This window comes from Zosterops lateralis (assembly GCF_965231275.1).
Source record: "Zosterops lateralis genome assembly, chromosome: 9".
Lineage (NCBI taxonomy): Eukaryota > Metazoa > Chordata > Aves > Passeriformes > Zosteropidae > Zosterops > Zosterops lateralis.
Window position 1 is genome coordinate 1089455 of NC_139769.1, and position 21001 is coordinate 1110455.

General features: G+C 47.8%; 2 protein-coding genes and 1 long non-coding RNA gene across 5 annotated transcripts; 2 read left to right on the forward strand and 1 right to left on the reverse strand.

Annotated features, from left to right (window-relative positions):
* Nucleotides 1-33: 33 nt before the first annotated feature.
* Nucleotides 34-12835, forward strand: DEPDC1 (DEP domain containing 1). Of its 3 annotated transcripts, XM_083867336.1 has the most exons (12): nt 34-191; nt 1303-1568; nt 2865-3009; nt 3735-3853; nt 4302-4432; nt 4750-4797; nt 5505-5645; nt 6106-6915; nt 7457-7629; nt 8223-8399; nt 8602-8787; nt 10692-12835. In XM_083867336.1, the coding sequence occupies exons 1-12, from the start codon at nt 126-128 to the stop codon at nt 10830-10832; spliced, it is 2403 nt and encodes an 800-aa protein (XP_083723462.1). In that variant the 5' UTR covers nt 34-125; the 3' UTR covers nt 10833-12835. The 3 variants fall into 3 exon arrangements, with proteins under 3 accessions (XP_083723462.1, XP_083723463.1, XP_083723464.1); XM_083867337.1 differs by lacking the exon at nt 6106-6915; XM_083867338.1 differs by lacking the exons at nt 8602-8787; nt 10692-12835 and having other exon boundaries at nt 6106-6451; nt 8223-8336.
* Nucleotides 8418-19599, reverse strand: LOC310912633. The gene is made up of 3 exons (XR_014590690.1): nt 19504-19599; nt 8552-8755; nt 8418-8444 (listed from the first exon to the last, which is right to left on the reverse strand). It is a non-coding gene; the product is annotated as an uncharacterized lncRNA (long non-coding RNA).
* Nucleotides 13165-20217, forward strand: RPE65 (retinoid isomerohydrolase RPE65). The gene is given in 14 exon segments (XM_083867343.1): nt 13165-13413; nt 14243-14325; nt 14666-14816; nt 15086-15193; nt 15286-15427; nt 16247-16394; nt 16667-16748; nt 16928-17060; nt 17181-17320; nt 18147-18276; nt 19109-19303; nt 19305-19418; nt 19510-19621; nt 20048-20217. Coding segments are annotated over 14 exon segments (1701 nt in total). The 5' UTR covers nt 13165-13402; the 3' UTR covers nt 20200-20217.
* The last annotated feature ends 784 nt before the right edge of the window (nt 20218-21001 follow it).

Below are 21001 nucleotides of genomic sequence, written 5' to 3' on the forward strand. Positions count from 1 at the left end.
ACCGCGTGCGGCCGTCTCAGCCAATCAGCGGCCGGCGGCGGATTCGAACGGGGAGGCGGCGGCGGTTGGGCGCGCGGCGGGGCGGGGCCGGCAGGGGGCGCTGCGCTCCCCGCGGAGGGGCCGCCATGGCCGGGCCGGGACCGGGACCAGGACCGGGACCGAGGCCGGGGCCGTACCGGGCCACCAGGCTGGTGAGCACCGCGCGGGGCTGCCGGGACGGGACGGGACGGGACGGGGGGAGCCGTGCGGGGCCCGGGGGTGCGGCTGTTTCGGAGCGAGCGGGGCGGGAGGCGGCTCTGCCCCACCGCGGGACGCGCCGTGCACAGCTGGGTGCGCTGGGTGCTGCCCTGGGTGTGGCGGTGCTCGGGGACATCCCCTGCTCCTGGGTGTTCTGCGACTCCCTGCTCGCTATCGCGACATGGGGGTGCCTTCAGCCCTCCCGCCCCGTGCCCGTTTTCTCGGCCTGCGGGTGCCCGGGAATGCACTTCCCGCTATCGCCACCTGGGGGCGCCCTGGGACGCTCCTCTCGCTGTCGCGACATTCGCTACTCAGGGACACCTCGTGGGTGCCCTTACCCCCCCCACCCCGCCCTCTGTCGCGACATTGGGCACCCTGGGATCCCCCTACCCTGACCCACCCCCCCGCCCTCTATCGTGACATTTGGCACCCTGCGATCCCCCTACCCTGACCCACCCCCCCGCCCTCTATCGTGACATTGAGCACCCTGGGATCCCCCTACCCTGACCCCCCTCCCCGCCCTCTGTTGCGACATTGAGCACCCTGCGATCCCCCCCTGCTCTCTATCACGACATTGAGCACCCTGCGATACCCCTACCCTGACCCCCCACCCCACCCTCTATCGCGACATTGAGCACCCTGCAATCCCCCTACCCTGACCCCCCACCCCACCCTCTATCGCGACATTGAGCACCCTGGGATCCCCCTCCGCCCTCTATTGCAATATCGAGCACCCTGGGATCCCCCTACCCTGACCCCCCTCCCCGCCCTCTGTCGCGACATTGGGCACCCTGACTCCCCCCTGCCCTCTATCGCGATATTGGGCACCCTGGGATCCCCCTACCCTGACCCCCCTCCCCGCCCTCTGTCGCGACATTGGGCACCCTGACTCCCCCCTGCCCTCTATCGCGATATTGGGCACCCTGGGATCCCCCTACCCTCACTACACGGGGATTCCTCGAGCCCTCCCACACCCTGCCCTGTGTCACGATACACCACTCCCCCACTATCGCGACAGGCGGTCTCTCATTGCCCCCCCTGTCACGACACATTTTCCCTGCGCAGTGGAACGAGGTGACGCGCAGTTTCCGGGCCGGGATGCCCGTGCGGCGGCACCGGCAGCGCCTGCGCTCCCACGGCAGCTGCTTCACGGCGGCCGAGGCGGCGGACTGGCTGCACCAGCTGCTCCGCAACAACAGCAGCTTCGGGCCCGACGTCACCCGCCAGCAAACCGTGCAGCTCCTGAGGAAATTCCTCAAGAACCACGTCATCGAGGACGTCAAAGGCAGGTGGGGGACGGAGAATCTGGAAGACAACGGCGCCCTGTACAGGTATTGGGGTTTAAAGTTGTTCTGTGTTCCTCCCCTGCCTTCAGGTTAAATATTTTTAATTAAAAGTGATCAGGTTTGCAAAAAAAAGAGGTTGATTTGTGTTATCCCTGCACTTAGAGGGGTAACACGTTGTGGCGTGGTGTGGACACTCACAGAGGACAGCAGCAGCAGCAACAGGGTCAAACATGGAATTTATTATCTGACATTTATTATCTGACTCCAATTCTACATATATACGTTTTGTACAGAGGGCCAAGATTGGCCCAAGGAGGTCACAGCCTGATATATTCCCTCTCCTGCCCTCCTTTAGTCAGCTCAGTTATTAGGAGGATTTGGAGAGAATTATACCAAGGACGAGGTGAGATATCTCAGAAAAGGCCCTTTCCCCAGGACATTTGTCCCAGGCGTTTATTCTTCGAGTTTCTTGGGGGGGAAAGAGGTAGAACAAAGGAAGGGGAGACAATTTATAAATTTCTATCCTCCCAGCTCAGAGGAGAGACAGCTGGACCACAGGCAGGGGGGTCAGAGAAGGAAGGAAGGGTCACTCTAAGTGCTCAGGGACTCCAGGGGGTCAGGAGGGAGAAACCATTTCCTCAGACAATTACAACAACAACCTCCTGACCCCATTGGTCACTCTTACTTTCAATCAAGTTCTCTCTCAGAGAACAACTATCCAAAACATACTGATAAATTCTGAGAATACAATATTGTTTACATGAATGAGAAGCTGCTGCAAAGACTCAAAACACTTGAAAGCAAGAAATGCAGGGGTGACAGCTTTGGGTGTAGCACGTTGAGGAAAATATTAATTGTTAGCGTAATTTTGCTCCTCTGAGTGTTTTCCTTCCCTCCTGAGTGTGTCCAGGCTTTTGTCTGCCCGAGGGTTTTGCTGGAGCACAAAGTGCACTCCAGGGTTTGGAGGGAAGCCAGAGGGGTTTGGAGGAGCTGCTGCTGGGTTTGCTTCTCTCAGACCTTTTACACCAGATCTGAGTGGGAGGCAGAGCCAAAGAGCTCTGAAATTAAAGGTATTAATGGTCCTCACTCCTCATGTGCTGGGCTCAGGCTGTGCCAACACCTTCAGCTTCAATTGAGCATCAAGAAAAACAGCTCAAAGCTGAATTATCATATGATAAATTAAAAAAAAAAAACCCAAATAAAACCAGTGTTTTCTTTTTTTTTTTAGTGAATCTAGCAGAATCGCTTTGGTATGGAATCAGAGCGTTTTGTTTTGTCAATTAATTTATTTGATTACAGATCAATTCTGAATGTATTTAACATCTCTCCAATTCATTACAGATTTCCCCCAACATCTCCAGTCAAACCTCTACCGAGCCCACCCAGGGAGAACTTGGAAAACTTCTCTGGAGACAAAGGGAAACTCTTTAAACTGCCCAGTTCCTCCAAGAGGAGTTTGAAAAAACAAGATTTCCTGCAGTCTCTGGTGATAATTTCTGTTCCTTCCAGCATTGCACTTGTCCTGTAGTGTCTTTATTCTTTAAAATTTAGTGGCACTGCTCTGTCGTGGCATCTTCCCTTAATCAAAAATAGTTTGGGCTTCAGGAATTGAGAAATATTAAGAAATAAATTCACATGAGAGGAGTTTTTATTTTGGTTTGGGTTTTCTTTGTTTTGTCTCAGTGCAGAATTATCCCTGCAAAGGGATTTTAAAGTATTGGGAGGGATGGAAGGTGAAATCCTAGAAATGATCTGCACAATATGGCCTTGTTGAAATTTAATTCATCTTTGGGGGACAAATAAAAGGCACAAATCATTTAATTGGAGAAGATGGATTGTGATGGAGAAATCATTTAATTTAATAATTTAATTCTCTCATCTTTTTGGAGAAGATGAAACGTGTGTGTGGCCCTTGATTCAGTTAAGATTTTTGCAGAAATTCAGATTTTAGGTTCCAGTCCTAAAGGAGGATAATTCACATATTAATACATCTGGATCTGAGGTGGTTTTACTTTTTAAATTGCTGATTTTGGATTGATCAGGGGGATTTTTTCCATTTCTTTTTAGTTAGGTGCTTCCATTTCAGTGCTGAGGCTGCAGGTGGAATTTAATGTTCCACAGAATTCCCTGTTCTTCTAATTCCAATTTTCTTTAATTTCTAATTGCTTCAAGAGCCTAATTTATCTTACAGTATAAACCATTCATTTCCAGGAAAACTTACCAAGAGCAAAAGCTGATGTGCCAGAAGAAAAGAAGGAAGACTCAGTGCAAAGGAGGGAAATCAGCCAGGAATATGTGCAAGAAACATGGAGAAATATCATCCGGATCCAGTAAGGGATGAATTACACTCAGCACCTGCTCATTTAGCCTGAAATAGCCCAAACAAACTTTTGCAATCTATTTTTTAATTTTTAAAACTCTATTTTTAAGTATTTATTTACTTAAAAATACTCACTTTTTACTTTACTTTTTAACACTTTTTTGTTGTTGTTTACACGGATTTTTCGAATCTACTTATTAACATTTTAGGTTGTTGCATTTAAGGAATTTCTGATCCTTAAGTGTGTGCTGGTGCTGAAATAGATTTTAAACATTTAAATAGATTTTAAATAGATTTTAAACAGGTGCTGATTGTTGCTGGGAAAAGTGTCTTCAGATTGTCCTCCTGGAAAGGAGAAATTATCAAGCAGCACCTCAGCTCATCCAGGGTTTTTTAATAGATATAAAGAACTGGTTTTCTTTCATCCCTCTCAAATCTTTTCCCTTTTCCTCCCCCAGTTTGCAGACCATTCTGGGACTGCCCTCGCTGGAGGAGGTTCTGCAGCCAGCCCAGATCATCCCTGAGTTTGTCATGTACAACATGAACAACACCAGCAAACACGGGGTGGTGATCCTGCAGGACAAAGCAGGTGAAGTTTATTCCCCTGGATTTGCTTCAATAACAATTAATCTGTTTCACAGTCTGTGGTTTACACTTTTTCCCCAAAGCACAGCTCAGGGACTTTAAATCCCATCCCCTCCCCACCAAAAATTCCTTCCCAAAATCCCACCTAACCCTGCCCACCTTCAGCTTGAAGTTATTCCCTTTTATCCTATCAAAATGACATTAAAATCAGTTTTAAATGTAACCTTTTTTACTTCAAATCTTATTTAATACGTGTGAGGCATTATTAATTATTTGGGCTCATGTTTAAATGGTGAATTTATTTATCTGTTTGGATTTCAGAAGACCTCCCTCACTGGGTGCTGTCAGCCATGAAGTGCTTGGCCTACTGTAAGTCACTGAAAAAAAAAAAAAGCTTTTAAGTTCCAGAAACCTCTTTTGAGAGTTGAAAGGGAAATATTTTGTGTGTGTGAAATCAGCTGTGATGTCTCAGTTCAGAAACTGGGCAGAACCTGTGGGTGGTTTCCTCTAATGCAGTCCTTCAGGAGTGAAAGGGACTTTGCTTTCCCACTCCCTTTTAGCTTTTAACTTTTAGCTGGCCCAAAACATTTCCTGCACTTCTGGGGAGATCAATTGTCTTTGGTTTTTAAACAATCAACTATAAATTAATTAGATGAGTGCCTCTCAAATGAAACCAGAGATAATGAGCTTTTTTTTTTTTTTCCATGTGCTGAGCTTCCTTTTGCTGAAGGAGTTTAAACTCCCTGTGGGAGAACTGGGATCACTGTGCTTTGGAAATGAAGGGACACACTAAGGGTTGGTTATTATTTTGCTGAGGAACCTTTAAAGACCATAGATTAATTTATTTTTATTTATTTTCTTGGTGTGGAGCAGAACTGAGCACAGCTCTTCAGTGGCTACCTGGAGTCTCTTATGCTGGTTTTGCTTACAAATTGTGCCAAACACAACATTTGTGGATTGCTGAGAGGATTCTTTGCTTGTGAAACAAGAATAAATTTAGGCTGATCTTCAGAAATTTCTTTTATAATGGGATTGTGGATTTTTGGTGTGAATTTCCTTTCTTCCCCTCTTTCCAGGGCCCAGGAACAATGACATGAGCCAAGCCACCTACAATGGCTTTGAGAGGGACGTGTTCAGAACAGTTGCTGATTATTTTCTCAGTCTTCCTGAGCCATTACTTACTTTTGAATACTACGAGCTCTTTGTTAATATCTTAGGTATGTATGAATTCAGGAACAGCCAGGGAAGCCCTGAGTTCAGATCAGCTGGGGGATAAATTTGTGATTCACAGCAGAGCTTGGCCCCCTGACCTGTGTGGGAGCTCCAATCTGAGGAGGATCATCACTGCTCCGTTCTGAATTGCTGTTAATTAAAATGTACTTCTGCCTCATGATTTCCCTCTAAATTGCTGTTTCAGCTCACATTCAATAACAAAAACTTTAAAAAGGTGTGTTTGTTCTGCCTGCTCCTCACTATTGCAGTGCTGCCTTTGTCTTTGTTCTTGCATGTCGGTTGCAATGACCCTGTTAAATTGCTTTGGGACTGAACTAAAGTCTTCTTAATTAATATCTTAATTAATATCTTACCTTTGTTTTCTCTCTGCCCAGTTTGCAGCTCTCTGAACTGGTTCATTTTCATACCACTTGCATCTTTAACATCTCTTTCATTTCCTGATAGTTATTTGTGGCTACATCCAAATTCCTGATCTGGGCAGTGGAAAACCTTCTGTCCAAGAGGAGAAATGTGACCCTCAGCCTTCAAAAACTCCTCCCTTGAACTCTTTCAAGTCCACTGAGTGTCTTCTCCTAAGCCTGCTCCTCAAAGAGTCTGACAAGGAGGAAGGAGAAGCTCCCAGGAGGTTTTCCCCAGAAGAGCTGAGAGCCCAAAACCAACACGGAAAGAAATGGCAGCAGCACAAACTGCCACGTCAGCCAGGGAGTGCTGGCAACCTGATGGGAGGGAGCTGCCAGAACCTTGCAGGATTCAGGAAAGACCAAGAGCCACCTGCAGCATTCAGGACAAGGTGTTACTCCTTGGAGAGGATTGCTCAAAGTGTGTGTAATAAAGGAAGATGTGCCCCGCTCAGGGGAGGGAGTGCGAGCGGCACCACGAGGAGTGGAGAACTGCTGGAGCAGCACAGAGTGAACTCAGGGCTGGAGCTGGGCTGGGATAGCTCAGCTCAGAGCCAGAGCCAAGGCCTGAGGAGGGTCCCTGCCCCATTTCCCTGCAGGGAGCAGCTGTGGGGTGGTGGCAGTCACAGATCCCAAGGGACGCGCCGCTCCCTGAGCCTCCTGAGCAGGAGCAGCTCCAGGAGCTGCAGTGCCATCAACAGACCCAGTGCTGAGATCACAGTGCAGCCACAGCCCTGGGGACAAGGCAGACCCAGCCCCTCCGTGGCCATCAGCATCCAAAAGAGACTCTGCAGGAGCAGCACTGAACTGTCCCAAGGCTCTGTGTCCCCCTCCCCTTGTGTGTTGGCTGGCACAAGTAAGGGCTCTCTGCAGCATGTTTGTACTGCCTCACTAATCCCTGCTTCCCTCACCTCTGCCACTCTTTGTTAGGTTTGTGGGTAAGGATGGAGCATGGACTGGTGGGGTTTTTAAAGAAAATCTGCTGCCTAAGTTGTTTAAATTGCTGTAGCTCTGCTAACAAATAGTAGTGGGGTAGTATCTTTGGAGTATGAGCTTGATGTGTCAGTCGTTGGCCTTTGTGCTCAGGTAAGTGATGGGGGCAGGCAGTCTGCACACACCTGCCTCTTGGAGAAGTCTTTTTCTCTTCTGGATATCGTTATTTTCTGGGAATAATTAGTGTCATTCCTTAATTGTATTATGGTCCTAATTGCACCATAATGAAGGAGGTTGAAGATGACCACACAAACAAAGGCCAATACATTCTCTTCTGTGTTTCTGCTTTCTCTAAAACATAAATAATCCCATTGAAAAATAAGAAATCTGTGCTACTGATGTAAAAACAAAGCCAGGAGGTGGTTCAAACCTTAATATCAGCTGTCTTTGTGGTTAACTTGCAGATCTCCTGCAGCCTCACCTGGAGAGAATTGCAGTGGAAGCTCTGCAGATCTGCTGTTTGCTGCTGCCACCCCCCAGGCGCCGGCGGCTGCAGCTGCTGCTCAGGATGATGGGCAGGATCAGTGGCAACGTTGACATGCCACGGCTGCACGATGCCATGGGCACCAGGACCTTGGTGAGAGAAGGAAAAGCTCTTCTTCAAAGTTTGATTTATTCACCCAGCTGCTGTTTAGAATCCCAGGCTGGTTTGGGCTGGGAGGGATCTTAAAGCTCATCTCATTCCAGTTTAAACCTGGTCTGGGTTGGGTTTGCTCTGCAGGTTTTAATCACCTCACTTGGCTCAAGATGACAAATTAAAAGATTTATATTTAGATTAGAAGTAGGAAGAAGCTGTGGCTGCCCCTGGATCCCTGGAATGTCCAGGCTGGACAGGGCTTGGAGTACCCTGGGACAGTGGAAGGTGTCTCTGCCCCAACCCAGACCCTTCCAGGATTCTGTTCTCCAGTAATTTTTCTATAGGTTAAGCCTTTTCCTGCTATTACCTTTTTAAAATATGTATTTTTACATATTTACATATTTTTTACATTGAAAGTGCTGTTCAATTCCAAAGAAATGACTTTAATTCAGATGAGGGAACAGCGATGGCTTTTCCTCCTTGTGTGACCACACTTGGAAGTTGATATTGGAGGATTTGTGCCACTGCAGAGTGGAGAGGAGGGAAATAAATCCCACAGCTTTACCCACTGAAGTTGTGCTGATCTTTTCCAGCTGATCCAGACGTTTTCCCGCTGTGTCCTGCGCTGTGCAGAGGAGGAGGACCTGGATGAGCTGCTTTCCACACGTTTGGTTTCCTTCCTGATGGACCATCAGCAGGAAATATTCCAAGTCCCAACTTACCTGCAGCTTGCAGTGTGGGATCACCTCGAGTACATGAGGATGGCTCAGGTTGGTGCCATGAGAACATTCAAATTCATTTGTTAACTGCTGCTTCTGAAGGTGGGAAAATGCAAATAAACCCAGGGCAGTTTGAATGTATAGATATTAATTATAATGTTTTGCAGCTCGTGAGTGAGTGTGGGTGTTTATTAGGTACTTACTCAGATAGTACAGAACCAGTTGAGTACATGCAGAGCCCTTTTTCTTTCAGTGCAAACAGGACAAAGAAGAAATTTGTGCCATCCTGCCAACGTATTCCTACTGCAAACAAATCACTCCTCAGGAGTTTGAAGAACAAAAGGTCTCCACCTCACAGGCTGCAGTGGCAGAGCTCCTGGAGAACATCATCAAGGATAAAAACCTCTCTGTGAAGGACAAAAAGAAAAAGTTAAAACAGGTGAGTTTATTTCATCTGCTTCTGCAGTGCCTTTGTGAGAGAAGGGCTCAGGCAGCAGAGCCTGGGGCAGGAGAGGAGCAGAATGTGCTGAGAAATGTTTGTGCTCAAGAGTTTTGGAGTGTTTCATGTGCTCTGCTTGGAATTTTAAAGATGGTTTTTAATGCTGCATCTTATGGAGCCGGGCTGGGAATGTTCACCTGGAGAGGAGAAGCTCCAGGGAGAGCTCAGAGCTCCTAAAGGGGCTCCAGGAGAGCTGGAGAGGGACTGGGGACAAGGGATGGAGGGACAGGACACAGGGAATGGCAATTGCAGCCTGGATCTCTGTGCTGCACTGGCCATCCAAGCCACCATTAACATGCCATAGGTGGGATTAAATTCAATAGGTGTTAAAAGCAATAATTTTTTTGGCTTTAAGAAACCAAACTCTCTCTGTTGAGAATCCTGATTTTTTTTTTTTTTAAGTGGCCTTGGCTTTGTGTTTTGTAACATTTACAGCACTCAAGATTATCTTGTGCCTCCCTGGCCTTACCAACAACTTGCCTAATAGTAATGCTAAAGCACAACACTCCTGGCAGGATTTAATCCTGGAGGGTTTTTCTTTTCCTTTGGCAAATCTTTCTGCCCAATGGGATAGTTTTGTACTTGTCCTGGAATCTCCTAAGCAAGTCTTATGACTGCCAAAGGAACAAGCAGCTTTTTCAGGGCAGCCACACTTGGCTCTGGTGCCCCTCCTGCAGCTCTGACATCCATGTGTGTTGTGGAAACTTTCTGGGCTTTTAAAAAGTGAGTTTTGTTTGCTTCAAGACCATCAAAACTTGTGAATTTGAAGAAGAATGGTTAATTCTAGTTGATTAAGGGTTGGAGTAAGAAATGATTCACAGCAGCAAGAAAAGGGGAGGAAGGAAATGAAAGGCAAAAAATGATCCAGCACAGGGATGAGCACTGCCCTGGACCTGCTGGACACATTCCTCTGGGTGGGAAATGCTGGGAATTCTTGGGAAAAGCCAAATTCATGCCCCTTTCTAGAGGGTAAGGTTCCAGTTGTGTCAACAGCAAAGTTACAAAGGTGGTTTGAATCCTTCAATAGAAAGGTTTAGCTCGTGTTCAGGTGTATTTACAGTGTTTCATCCCTTCCTGAGGCCTTGCATGGGAAACAGGCAAAATGTCCAAATAACAGCTCTGATTTCCAGGTATTGTCATTTTCATGGAATCAGTGGTAAGCTTTCCTGGGAGAACCCTTCCAAAACAGGCCGAATCTTGGCTCCCTGGTGGGTAAAACACGTTTATCCAAGGGATTCCTGGAAGGCAGCTCTGCAGGCACACAACAGGCGTGGAGTGTGCTCTGGCACAGCTCCAAACAGGAGTTTTTATGGGATCTGGGATTTTCTTGTCATTTGGTGCCAGTTCACCTTAAATAAATTATGATCTCACTCCATAAATGCTTCTGTTCATATCAGCTGTAAAAACCTTATCAGCTTTTTGATATTTATTTATATTTAAGACTTGAGGTATATTTCTGACATTTTCATGGAAGATTAATTTTGGAGTTTTTGGTGGGATTTTCTTGTTATTGGTGCCAGTTTTCTATAAATAAATGATGATTTCACGTTCATATCACCTGTAAAAACCTCATCAGCTTTTTGATATTTATGTTGAAGTGCATTCCTGACTTTTTCATAGAAGGTTAATTTTGGGGTTTTTGGTGGGATTTTGTTGTCATTGGTGCCAGTTTTCTATAAATAAATGATGATCTCACTCCATAAATGCTTCTGTTCATATCACCTGTAAAAACCTCATCAGCTTTTTGATATTTCTATTAAAGTGCATTCCTGACTTTCTCATAGAAGGTTAATTTTGGAGTTTTTGGTGGGATTTTGTTCTCATTGGTGCTGTGTGTGCTGCAGTTCCAGAAGGAATATCCCCAGATCTACGGGAGCAGGTTCCCCACCACAGAGTCAGAAGCTCTGCTCCTGGACAACAAACCCACCATCAAACAGCCCATGCTGAGCCTCAGGAAACCCAAATTTCGCAGCCTCAGGTACTGATTTCACCACACTGGAGCCATTTCTCCCTGCTGGAATCTGAGGAATTCACCAAATAGAAGTTTGGTGGTGGCTGAGCTGGAGAAGAAGGAAATGTTTACATGGACTCTGTGCTGGAAGGTGCCAAAATAACTTTTTTTTATTTTTTTTAATGCAGATATTTTGGAATAACTTCTAAAAGAAAAAATATTTATCTGTTTACAAATTATTACTATGATATATTGGAATAGGAAAATGTGAAAGTACACATTAAGCTGTTGTTAACCAAAAATTTATATATATTTTTTTTTATGGAAAACTAATTTACCTGCCTCTTGTTATAACCTTGAAATGTCTGGTCAGGAATTTGTGCCATTTATTGTAATTTTTACATGTTTGTGTGTGTTATGACCAAGTGCCTTTTTCTGTTCTCAAAATGTTTGTCTTTAAACAAAGGAGCTTCCATGAGTTCAGGACCAGGAGAGTCAGTTCATCATAAATATCATAATAATAAATAATCATAAATAAACGGTTATCTCACTCCATAAATGCTTCTGTTCATATCATCTGTAAAAGCCTCATCAACTTGTTGATGTTTATTTATATTAAAAGACTTGAAGTGTATTTCTGACATTTTCATGGCAAATTAATTTTGGATCTGTTGGTGTGATTCTCAAAATGGGGGTGATGGATGATCCATGAAGTGAGATCTAATTTTCCCTATTTTTTCCAGAGTTAGGGATTTGCTTATTAATTATGATAAGATAAAGTTTTCCCTGCAGGAGTTTAAATCTGCAGGAATATTTTTGGGAAAATAATAATTAATAATAATCTACTGTATGGCTCTGAGATCCCAGACTGGTTTGGGTTGGGAGGGACCTCAAAACTCATCCAGTGCCACCCTTGCCATGGGCAGGGACACTTTTCACTGTCCCAGATTTATTCCAGCCTGGCCTTGGGCACTTCCAGGGATCCAGGAGCAGCCACAGCTTCTCTGGGCACCCTGTGCCAGGCCCTGCCCACCCTCCCAGCCAGGAATTCCTTTGGTACATCTGTGATCCTGACAAAAATACCATTTTTCTCTCTCTTTTTTTTAAGATTTTGTAAATGAGACCCCCAAATTATCCTCATTTGACCCTGTATTAATGATGCCTGAATGTCCTGTGGGGAACTTTGTGCTTTCAGGGCAGGGGGCAGCTGTTCCTCCCCTGGAACATCTGTAACCAAACCAAACTCTCAGCACCTGCCTGAACTTGCTTCCAATGCTCCCTACCCCATTCCACGTTGCATAAATGCTTTGTTTATGTAGTGTTCCAGTTAAGTAACTTATTAGGTGAGAAGCTCACATTTCCCAGGATTTGGCTTTCAAAGGCCTGCCCTCATTATTCCCAGTTCTTGATCCAGGTTATTTAATGTTCCCCTTCTAAGGTTTTGACAGAACTTAACCAAAATGGGAATAAATAGAGAAATTATAATTATGGTTATTTAAAAGAAAGGGTTAAAGGGAGGTCTCAATCAAGATCTCAGTGCAGCATTCTGTTTTTTCTGAGAGAAGCCTTAAATGAACCCTTGTCCAAACAGTGCCTTGAAAGAGGGAGCAAACAAACAAAAGCAGGGAAAGCAGCCAACCCTCACGTGCTGGTTGTGGCAGCAACTGGAACAGGGGGATGTTTAATATCTCTTTTTGTCCCTTCACCTCAGTTTGGATCCCTGGAGCTCTTTCCATCTGCATGGAAAGGAAGGGATGTGGTGATAAAACACCTTCATCCTCTGCCTGTGAGGGGCAGCAGGAAACTCAGACCTTGTAAATGCTTGAAATTATTCTTTACAGCACTGTTTTCATCAATGTTGTCTCTTCCTAGAGGTGATTCCTAATGAGTCTGGAGGATTCTGAGGGGAGACCTCAAGGGGCTGCAGCTCCTCCTGAGGAACAGCTCCAATCTCTGCTGACAGGGACAGGAGCCAGGGAAGGGCTGCAGCTGTGCCAGGGGAGGTTTAGATTGGATTTTGGGAAAGGTTCTTCCCCCACAGGGTGCTGGGCACAGCCCCGAAGCCACCAGAGCTCCAGGAGGGTTTGGACAGGAATGCCCAGGGTGGGAATTTTGGGGGGGTCTGGATCAGTGATCCCTGTGAGTCACTCCCAACTCAGAAAAATCTCTCGATGTTTGACACTGACATTTTCTTCTCTCTTGGTGTCTGCAGTGTCAGTCAGTCCTGGCGAGGCTCTGGAGGAGCCAGGATGGTCCCTGCAGAACCGAGTGCTGGTGCCAGCTCCCGGCACGGCTCCAGCGCGCTCTGTTTCACTCCTCCCTGGGTTTTTTGGTTTTTTCCTTGTAATCACTTCTGCTTGGGAAGAATTTAGGTCTCAGAAAAACAGTGAAAGCCCCTTTTTGTGTGAACAGCAGGACAAAAGCTCCCAAAGCCCAGGGAGGATTTTGGTGCTCAAAGCCGGCTCTGTTCCCGAGGTGCTCTCATTGGTGGGGGCTGTTTTGGGATGGGGCTGCCCTGGGGCAGGGCTCAGCACCCCATAAATACCCAGCACAGCTCTGGCTCTGTGCTTGGCTCTGGAGGTTCAGGAGCCTTCATCAGGGAGGATGTACAGCCAGTGAGTATTCCTGAAGCTGCTCTCTGTGGGAGCACAGCCCAGCTGGAGCATTGGCTGGGGCTGGGGAGGGTGTGGAGGGGAGGAGAAGTGAGGAGGTTTCCATGTGTCCAGGCTGGCACATCCCATGCCAAGCTGTGGTTCTTGGCCTGGGGGAACAGGCTCACTCCAGGTTCCAGAGGATTGACCAGAATTTGGAGTAGAATCATGAAATCCTGGAATGGCTTGGGTTGGAAGGACCTTAAATTCCATCCAGTGCTACTTCTGCCCTGGGCAGGGACACCTCACCTTCCCCTATCCCAGGGTGCTCCAAGCCCCGGTGTCCAACCTGGCCTTTTATTTTTTTTAAAGATTTTGTAAATGAGCCCCCCAAATTATCCTCATTTGACCCTGTATTAATGATGCCTTGGACACTTCCAGGGATCCAGGAGCAGCCACAGCTGCTCTGGGCAGAGCTCACCAGCCTGTGCCTGGTGTGTCTTCATGGCTTTGCAGCAGATAAAATTGGAACCCAACAAATAATTCTTTGCTAAAAAAAAAGAAAAAAAAGGGGGCGGGAAAAAGGCTTTTCCAAGAGCTGGGAGATACAAGCTGGATTTTGCTTTCTGATGATTTGGGTATCCTGGGTCTGTTGGGCTGTCCCCTCGGTGTCCTTGTCCCTTCTCATGCTCAGGACAGTTCTCAGTAGCTGTTTGGAGCCTCAGAGCCTTTCTCCATGGAAAGGTGCTTCTCCTTCCTCCCTCCCTCAAGTTCTTTGCAAGTCATGGATCATTCCATCCAGAAAGGTCCATCCCTCTCTGGGAGGGGGCTCACCCAGCTGTGCCCCTTTCAGGGTGGAACATCCTGCTGGAGGCTACAAGAAGCTCTTTGAGACAGTGGAGGAGTTGTCCTCTCCAGTGACTGCCCACGTCACAGGTTGGTCTGGGGCCTCATCTCCTTCTGCTCTCCTTTGTTTTCACAGCTCAGGGGCTTCCAGGGCTCAGAGGCTTTACAAGGCTGGATGTGAAGGAGCTCACAGGGCTGGATTTGGGGTAGAGAAAGGTCAGATTGGGTGAGGAACTCTTTAGACATTTCAGTACTGAATGTCTTGACCCACAGCAGGTATGGAGGTGAAGAAATCAGAGCTTAAAGAGCTCATGTGCATTTAAACACGAAGTTTAATTAGAAAATGAGCTGAAGTTTTGATTTTCTTGCTGTCATGATAAAATCCTTGGCCTGATTTGCTGTGCCCATCCCACCACTGCCTCTCCCACAGGCAGGATTCCCACCTGGCTGCGAGGAAGCCTCCTGAGATGTGGGCCTGGCTTGTTTGAGGTGGGCTCAGAGCCCTTCTACCACCTCTTCGATGGGCAGGCACTGCTGCACAAGTTTGACTTCAAGGAGGGGCACGTCACCTACCACCGAAGGTTTGTGCCAGTCTGCCAAGAAAAAGGAATAAATAAGGAAGCATTTCCTTGTCTGAAATGCTGGGAACAGGCTGTGCCTGTGGGAGATATTGGTTATTTTGAGTCCATGTGGTTATTGGAAGAGCTCTAGCAGTGCTATCATTAAACACCCAGCTCCAGATGCAATGTGAGCTTGTGGAGAGCTCTCACGAGGTTCATCAAAGGAATATTTGTATTTATTGCACAGCCTGGGGCCACCTTAACAGCCTTTCCCCTGCTGGCCCTGCCAGGTTTGTCCGGACTGACGCCTACGTGCGAGCCATGACGGAGAAGAGGATTGTGATCACCGAGTTTGGCACCTATGCCTACCCAGACCCCTGCAAGAACATCTTCTCCAGGTACCTCGGGGTGCTGCAGACATTGCTGGGATGTCCTACAGAGTTTCTGCTTCCCAGGAGCCCCTGACTGCCTGTTGGTTTTCTCTGCTCAGGTTTTTCTCCTACTTCAAAGGTGTGGAGGTGACGGATAACGCCCTGGTGAATGTTTACCCTGTGGGTGAGGATTATTATGCCTGTACTGAGACCAACTTCATCACCAGGATTAACCCAGACACCCTGGAGACCATCAAGCAGGTGGGTCTTTGTCCTGGGCTGATAAAGGTGTGGAGGAATAAAACTGTTGGAGCGTGAATTCCCCTTGGGCCAAATCCACGGTGGTCCAGGAGTGCCCAGAAATGTGAAGATTGAATTAGAACCTTCAGAGAAATTGAAATACATAAATCCACACATGATGTAGAAATGTGAGTTTAGTTTTAAATAAATAAAGGATTTTAAGTGCCTGTATTAGCTAGTAAGAGAAACCCTAAATCCTAGTTTAAAGTTCAAGTAACATTGCCTTTTGCAAAGTTAGTTAAATTCTAGTCATAAAACTAAAATTGTGGAGTCACAGAATGAGTTGGGTTGGATTAAAACCCACCCAGTGCCACCCCTGCCATGGGCAAGGACACCTTCCACTGTCCCAGGCTGCTCCAGGCCCCAATGTCCAGCCTGGCCCTGGGCACTGCCAGGGATCCAGGGGCAGCCACAGCTGTGCCAGGGCCCCACCACCTTCACAGATATTCTTCCCAATACCTCATCTAACTCTGCTCCCCTGTCCCCCCATCCCTTGTTTCCTCTCCAGCTCTCCTGCAGCCCCTTTAGGCACTGGAAGGGTCCCCCTGAATATTCCTTTCTCCAGGCTGAACACCCCCAGCTCTCCCATGGCAGAGGCTCCAGCCCCTGGAGCATCTCCAGGTTTGGGTTGGAGTTTGCAAATCAGAGCTCAGCTGCAGACTTTGAGTTTTCCCACACGCAGAGCAAGGATGTATTGACTCCCAACACCTTGCAGAGCTTGTGCCTTCCCACCTGCTGCCTTTCAGGGAAGCTCCTGACTCTGTCCCTGCTGCTCTCCAGGTGGATCTCTGTAAATACGTGTCTGTCAATGGGGCAACGGCTCATCCCCACATCGAGAACGATGGAACTGTTTACAACATCGGGAATTGCTTTGGGAAAAACTTTGCCCTGGCCTACAACATCATCAGGATTCCTCCTCTGCAGGCAGGTCAGTCAATGCCACCCCTGAGCCAGCTGGGAAACTTTTCCCTTATGAATCATTTCTTTATCCTTTAAATGAATTTTGTCATCAAGTTTTTTGTCACATTGAATTTTTTTCAAGCTCCTGTAGATTTTTTTAAAATGTTGTATTTAAATCACTTCCAGGTGGTTTCTAAATGACTAATTTTGTGTTAAAGGCAGGAATTTGCTGGGTAGATGCTGTAAGTACAGACCAAGTGTGGGTGAGACCTCCATAACCTCCCACCTGTCCCATTGCAGACAAGGAAGACCCCATGAACAAGTCAGAGGTGGTGGTGCAGTTCCCCTGCAGTGACAGGTTTAAGCCCTCCTATGTCCACAGGTAACATTCCACGGGGTCAGCAGGGAGTAGTTCTCACACATAATCAGCAATGAAAATTAAGTGATTAACCAAAATCAGGGTCATTTTGAGCAATGGTCAGTGTTTAAGATAAGCAACTCCTTGGTTTTGTCCAAACTGATCCCAGTGATCCTGATGTGCTCCCCTGCCTTTCCCAACAGCTTTGGGCTGACCCCAAACTACATTGTGTTTGTGGAGACACCAGTGAAAATCAACCTCCTCAAGTTTCTCTCCTCCTGGAGCCTTTGGGGAGCCAACTACATGGACTGCTTCGAGTCCAACGAGACCATGGGGGTAAGTAAGCGTGGGGCCATCCCAAACTGGGCTGGACTGGGAGCCACACCTGCCTTGGGAGGTGCATTGGCTTCACCTGCATTTCCCTGAGGCTAAGCCCAGCTGCTGTGTGGTTTCCAGGTGTGGCTTCACGTGGCAGAGAAGAAGAAAGGCAGGCTCCTCAACCTCAAGTACCGCACCTCGGCCTTCAACCTCTTCCACCACATCAACACCTACGAGGACAACGGGTTCCTGATCGTGGACCTGTGCACCTGGAAGGGGTGAGGCCAAGGCTCCCTGGCCACCACAACTGCCCCTTGCACCACACACACCTCTCCCTGTCCTGGCACATCCCTGCTGGGGCCTCTGGCACTTCCACCAACCCATTTAACATTTAACATGTGGTGATATGTAGACTATACAGCATTGAGTTCTCTAGAGGTGCAGGGAGCCTGTTTGACACTAATTTTCCAGGAAAAAAATAATTTTATCTTTTATTTACTTTTGTCTTTAAGAAATGTTAGTGACTGGTGAGTGGTTGATGCTATTCTGGCTCCTGGGGCTGCAATGAGCAGGGTGTGGGTGAGGCTTGAATGTAAACACAGAAATGTGGCACTGAAATGATGAAGCTGCACACCCAGGACACCCTGAGCTGAGCTGATCCTGGCACAGAATCATAGAATTCCAGGCTGCTTTGGATTGGAAGGGACCATAAAACTCATCTTGTTCCACCTCCTACCATGAGCAGGGGGACCTTCCACTATCCCAGGTTGCTCCGAGCCCCTTTCCGTGCTTGTGTTGAACACCAGCAGTTGCTGACAGGGGCTGTGGTGCACACACAGCTCAGCAATGCTGAGGAGCTGGACTGGAGCTCGTGTCACTCTGTTTTGCCACATCCCTGGCAGTCTCCAAGGCCAGGTTGGACAGGGCTTGGAGCACCCTGGGATAGTGGAAGTCATCCCTGCCTATGGCAGGGGCTGGGACAAAATAAAATTAAGACCCCTCCCAACCCAAACCATTCTAAGAATTTCAGGCAAAAAACAGCCACAATTCCCCTACACTTGCAAATCCCATCTGTGTTTGTGTCTGTGATGCTGTTTGGTGCAGGTTTGAGTTTGTTTACAATTACCTGTACCTGGCCAACCTGCGAGCCAACTGGGACGAGGTGAAGCGGCAGGCGGAGAAGGCGCCGCAGCCCGAGGCCCGCAGATACGTCCTGCCCCTGAGCATTGACAAGGTACTGGGGTCTGCTCCACTCCTGCCCCATCTGCTGCAAATTCAGCCTTTTAATTAAGAGGGTAAACTTGAAGTATGGGCCTTCAGAGAAACTTTGTGTTTTCTTTAACTGATGGGTGTTTTCCCGGTTTATTTATATGGTTGTCAAGAGAGGTTGTGGCTGCCCCATCCCTGGAAGTGTCCAAGGTTGGGCTGGATGGAGCTCTGAGCGACTGGTCTGGTGGAAAGTGTCCAACAGGACAGTTCCTTCCTTTCATGGCAAGGAAAATGAGATGAGCTTTAATGTCCCTTCCAACTCAAACTCTTTGATGACTCCATATGTTACCCTGGGGTAGCAGTTAATACTGGATGTGCTCATTGCACAGAAGGGAGCAGCCACAGCCCAAGCATGTGTGGTTAAATCCTGCAGCCCTCAGTGTGAGGTCCCTGGAGCTGCCAGCCTGGCACAGACAGAGCTCTCTCTGCCTGGCAGCTGCTGGGTTCCTTTCCATGACCCGGCTCGTGGTGGCTGGCGGGTGGGCTGAGGGCTGCAGGGGATCCTGGTCATGGAGCTCACTGGGCTGTGGATCAAGTGAGAAGTGCAAACCCACGTGGCAGTGCTTAATGAGCCCCCTGAATGCCTTCAGGAGGGAGGGGAGCTGTGTTTAGGCTGAGGAACAGGACATTTCTTGCAGCACTGCCAAGCACACGGCAGCAGTCAGCTCGCTGAGGCTCTGCCACACATCACTGCTGCTCTGCTGCCTTCCCTGTTCAGTGCTGTTTGCTACAGTCCTGTGCAAATAAACTAAACATTTTCTCCACACTCTTGGGTATTTATTTCTCTTTTGTCACAGGCTGACACAGGAAAGAACCTGGTCACCCTGCCCTACACGACAGCCACGGCGACGCTGCGCAGTGACGAGACCATCTGGCTGGAGCCAGAGGTGATTTTCTCAGGGCCACGTCACGGTACAAGGACACCCCAGCTCCCCCAGATCACAGCAGCCAAGTGCACACCATGTCCCACTAACTCTCAGCATTTATACATTTTATATATTTTTCCTTGCAGCCTTTGAATTCCCCCAGATCAACTACAGGAAGTACGGTGGGAAGCCATACACATACACCTACGGGCTGGGGCTGAACCACTTTGTCCCAGACAGGGTAACTATCAACCAGGAGGGGATGGCTTCAAATCTGGGGACAACGAGCAGCATTGCTGAGCTCTGTGGGTTTGTGTTGTCCTCACCTTTAGCTTTGCAAGCTGAATGTTAAAACCAAGGAGACGTGGGTGTGGCAGGAGCCGGACGCGTACCCGTCTGAGCCGATCTTCGTGTCCCACCCGGATGCGCTGGAGGAAGATGATGGTAATGCTGGATTGGGGTTGGTGGAATTGGGATTGGGATTGGGATTGGGCAGGGCAGAGTCTGCAGGCAGCTCCTGGATGAGATGGGACAGCTGCTAACACTGGTGGGAAATTTCTGAGGAAACGCGGGAAATCTGAAAGGAGAGGAATGAAATTTTGCGGTTGGGAAGGACTTTAAAACCCATCCTGTTCCACTCTCTGCCATGGGCATGGACACCTTCCACTGTCCCAGGTTGCTCCAAGGCTTGAAGAAGGCCTTGGACACTTCCAGGGCTGGGGCAGTCACAGGTTCCCTGGGCAGCCTGCGCCGTGTCCCTGAGCACCGATGACACTCCCGGCATTTCTGGCGGCCCCAGTGCCAGGGCTGCCCTCACCTTGTCTCACTCGCACCCACCTGGGCCACACCCATGGCGTTCTCACCTTGCAGGGGTGGTGCTGAGCATCGTCATCAGCCCCGGGGCGGGGCCCAAACCCGCCTTCCTCCTCATCCTCAACGCCAAAGACATGAGCGAGGTGGCCAGGGCCGAGGTGGAGGTGAATATTCCCGTCACATTCCATGGGCTCTTCAAGAGAGCGTGAGCACAGACAGCAACACCCAGCCCGGGCTTCTTCCAGCTCCCAAAAAGGTGCAAACCTCCGTTTACAGGTGACCCAAACTCCTCCCATAGCCCTTTGCATTTGTGGGGCTGCTTAACTCAGATCAAGCAGTTCAGTCTTGTCAATGATTCTTCAAAATGGTTAATCAGTTATTTTTTAAATGCACCCTTCGGTATAATTTCCAGCCAAACCACAAGTTTGGGGTGCTGGAGAGATTCTGTTTATGCAAAATTAAACTTTGTAGCTGCAGCAGAGTGAAAGAAACTGAAAGAGCAGAAAGTAACCTCAACACTTTTACATGTGGTAACATTGTGTACAACAGGATGTGCTGTTGCATAGTTGAGAATTTTTAGCCTACACCGAAGGATTTTGGATTTAAAACATCATCCTGGTCATTGCTGTAGTATCCTCAGAGCAATCCAAGTGGAGCTGCTTTGGGAATCCCAAGAGAGAGTGGCAGGTAGAGTTTTGTTCTTCACCCAGGCTGCAAACTGCACACTTTCCCTCATTGTTTGCTCTTCTTTTGTCCAAGTGCAGTTCCTTGATTTCTGAATTTCATGTTAAAACATGGACATGAAAAAATCAAGCAATTGTTACCCCTTGGGCTGATTTTGCTTCCTTAGAGTGCTACAAGATGTTCAGCTTAATCCTTCCTTCTCCCAGAATAAACCTTCAGCTGATGTTAAAAGAGGTTGTTGTTGAAAATAAAAACTTTCTGCCAGCAGATTTAAAATCTGGGATTCCTGTTTGTCTTCAATTGTTCAACATTTTTATTAAAGGTTTC

Excerpts from the sequence above, each read along its gene's own strand:
- DEPDC1 (XM_083867336.1), top strand. The coding sequence starts at position 126 with ATGGCCGGGCCGGGACCGGGACCAGGACCGGGACCGAGGCCGGGGCCG. Across the intron at positions 1,569-2,864 it reads GACAACGGCGCCCTGTACAG|ATTTCCCCCAACATCTCCAG; the intron begins GTATTGGGGTTT and ends AATTCATTACAG. Across the intron at positions 5,646-6,105 it reads GCTCTTTGTTAATATCTTAG|TTATTTGTGGCTACATCCAA; the intron begins GTATGTATGAAT and ends ATTTCCTGATAG.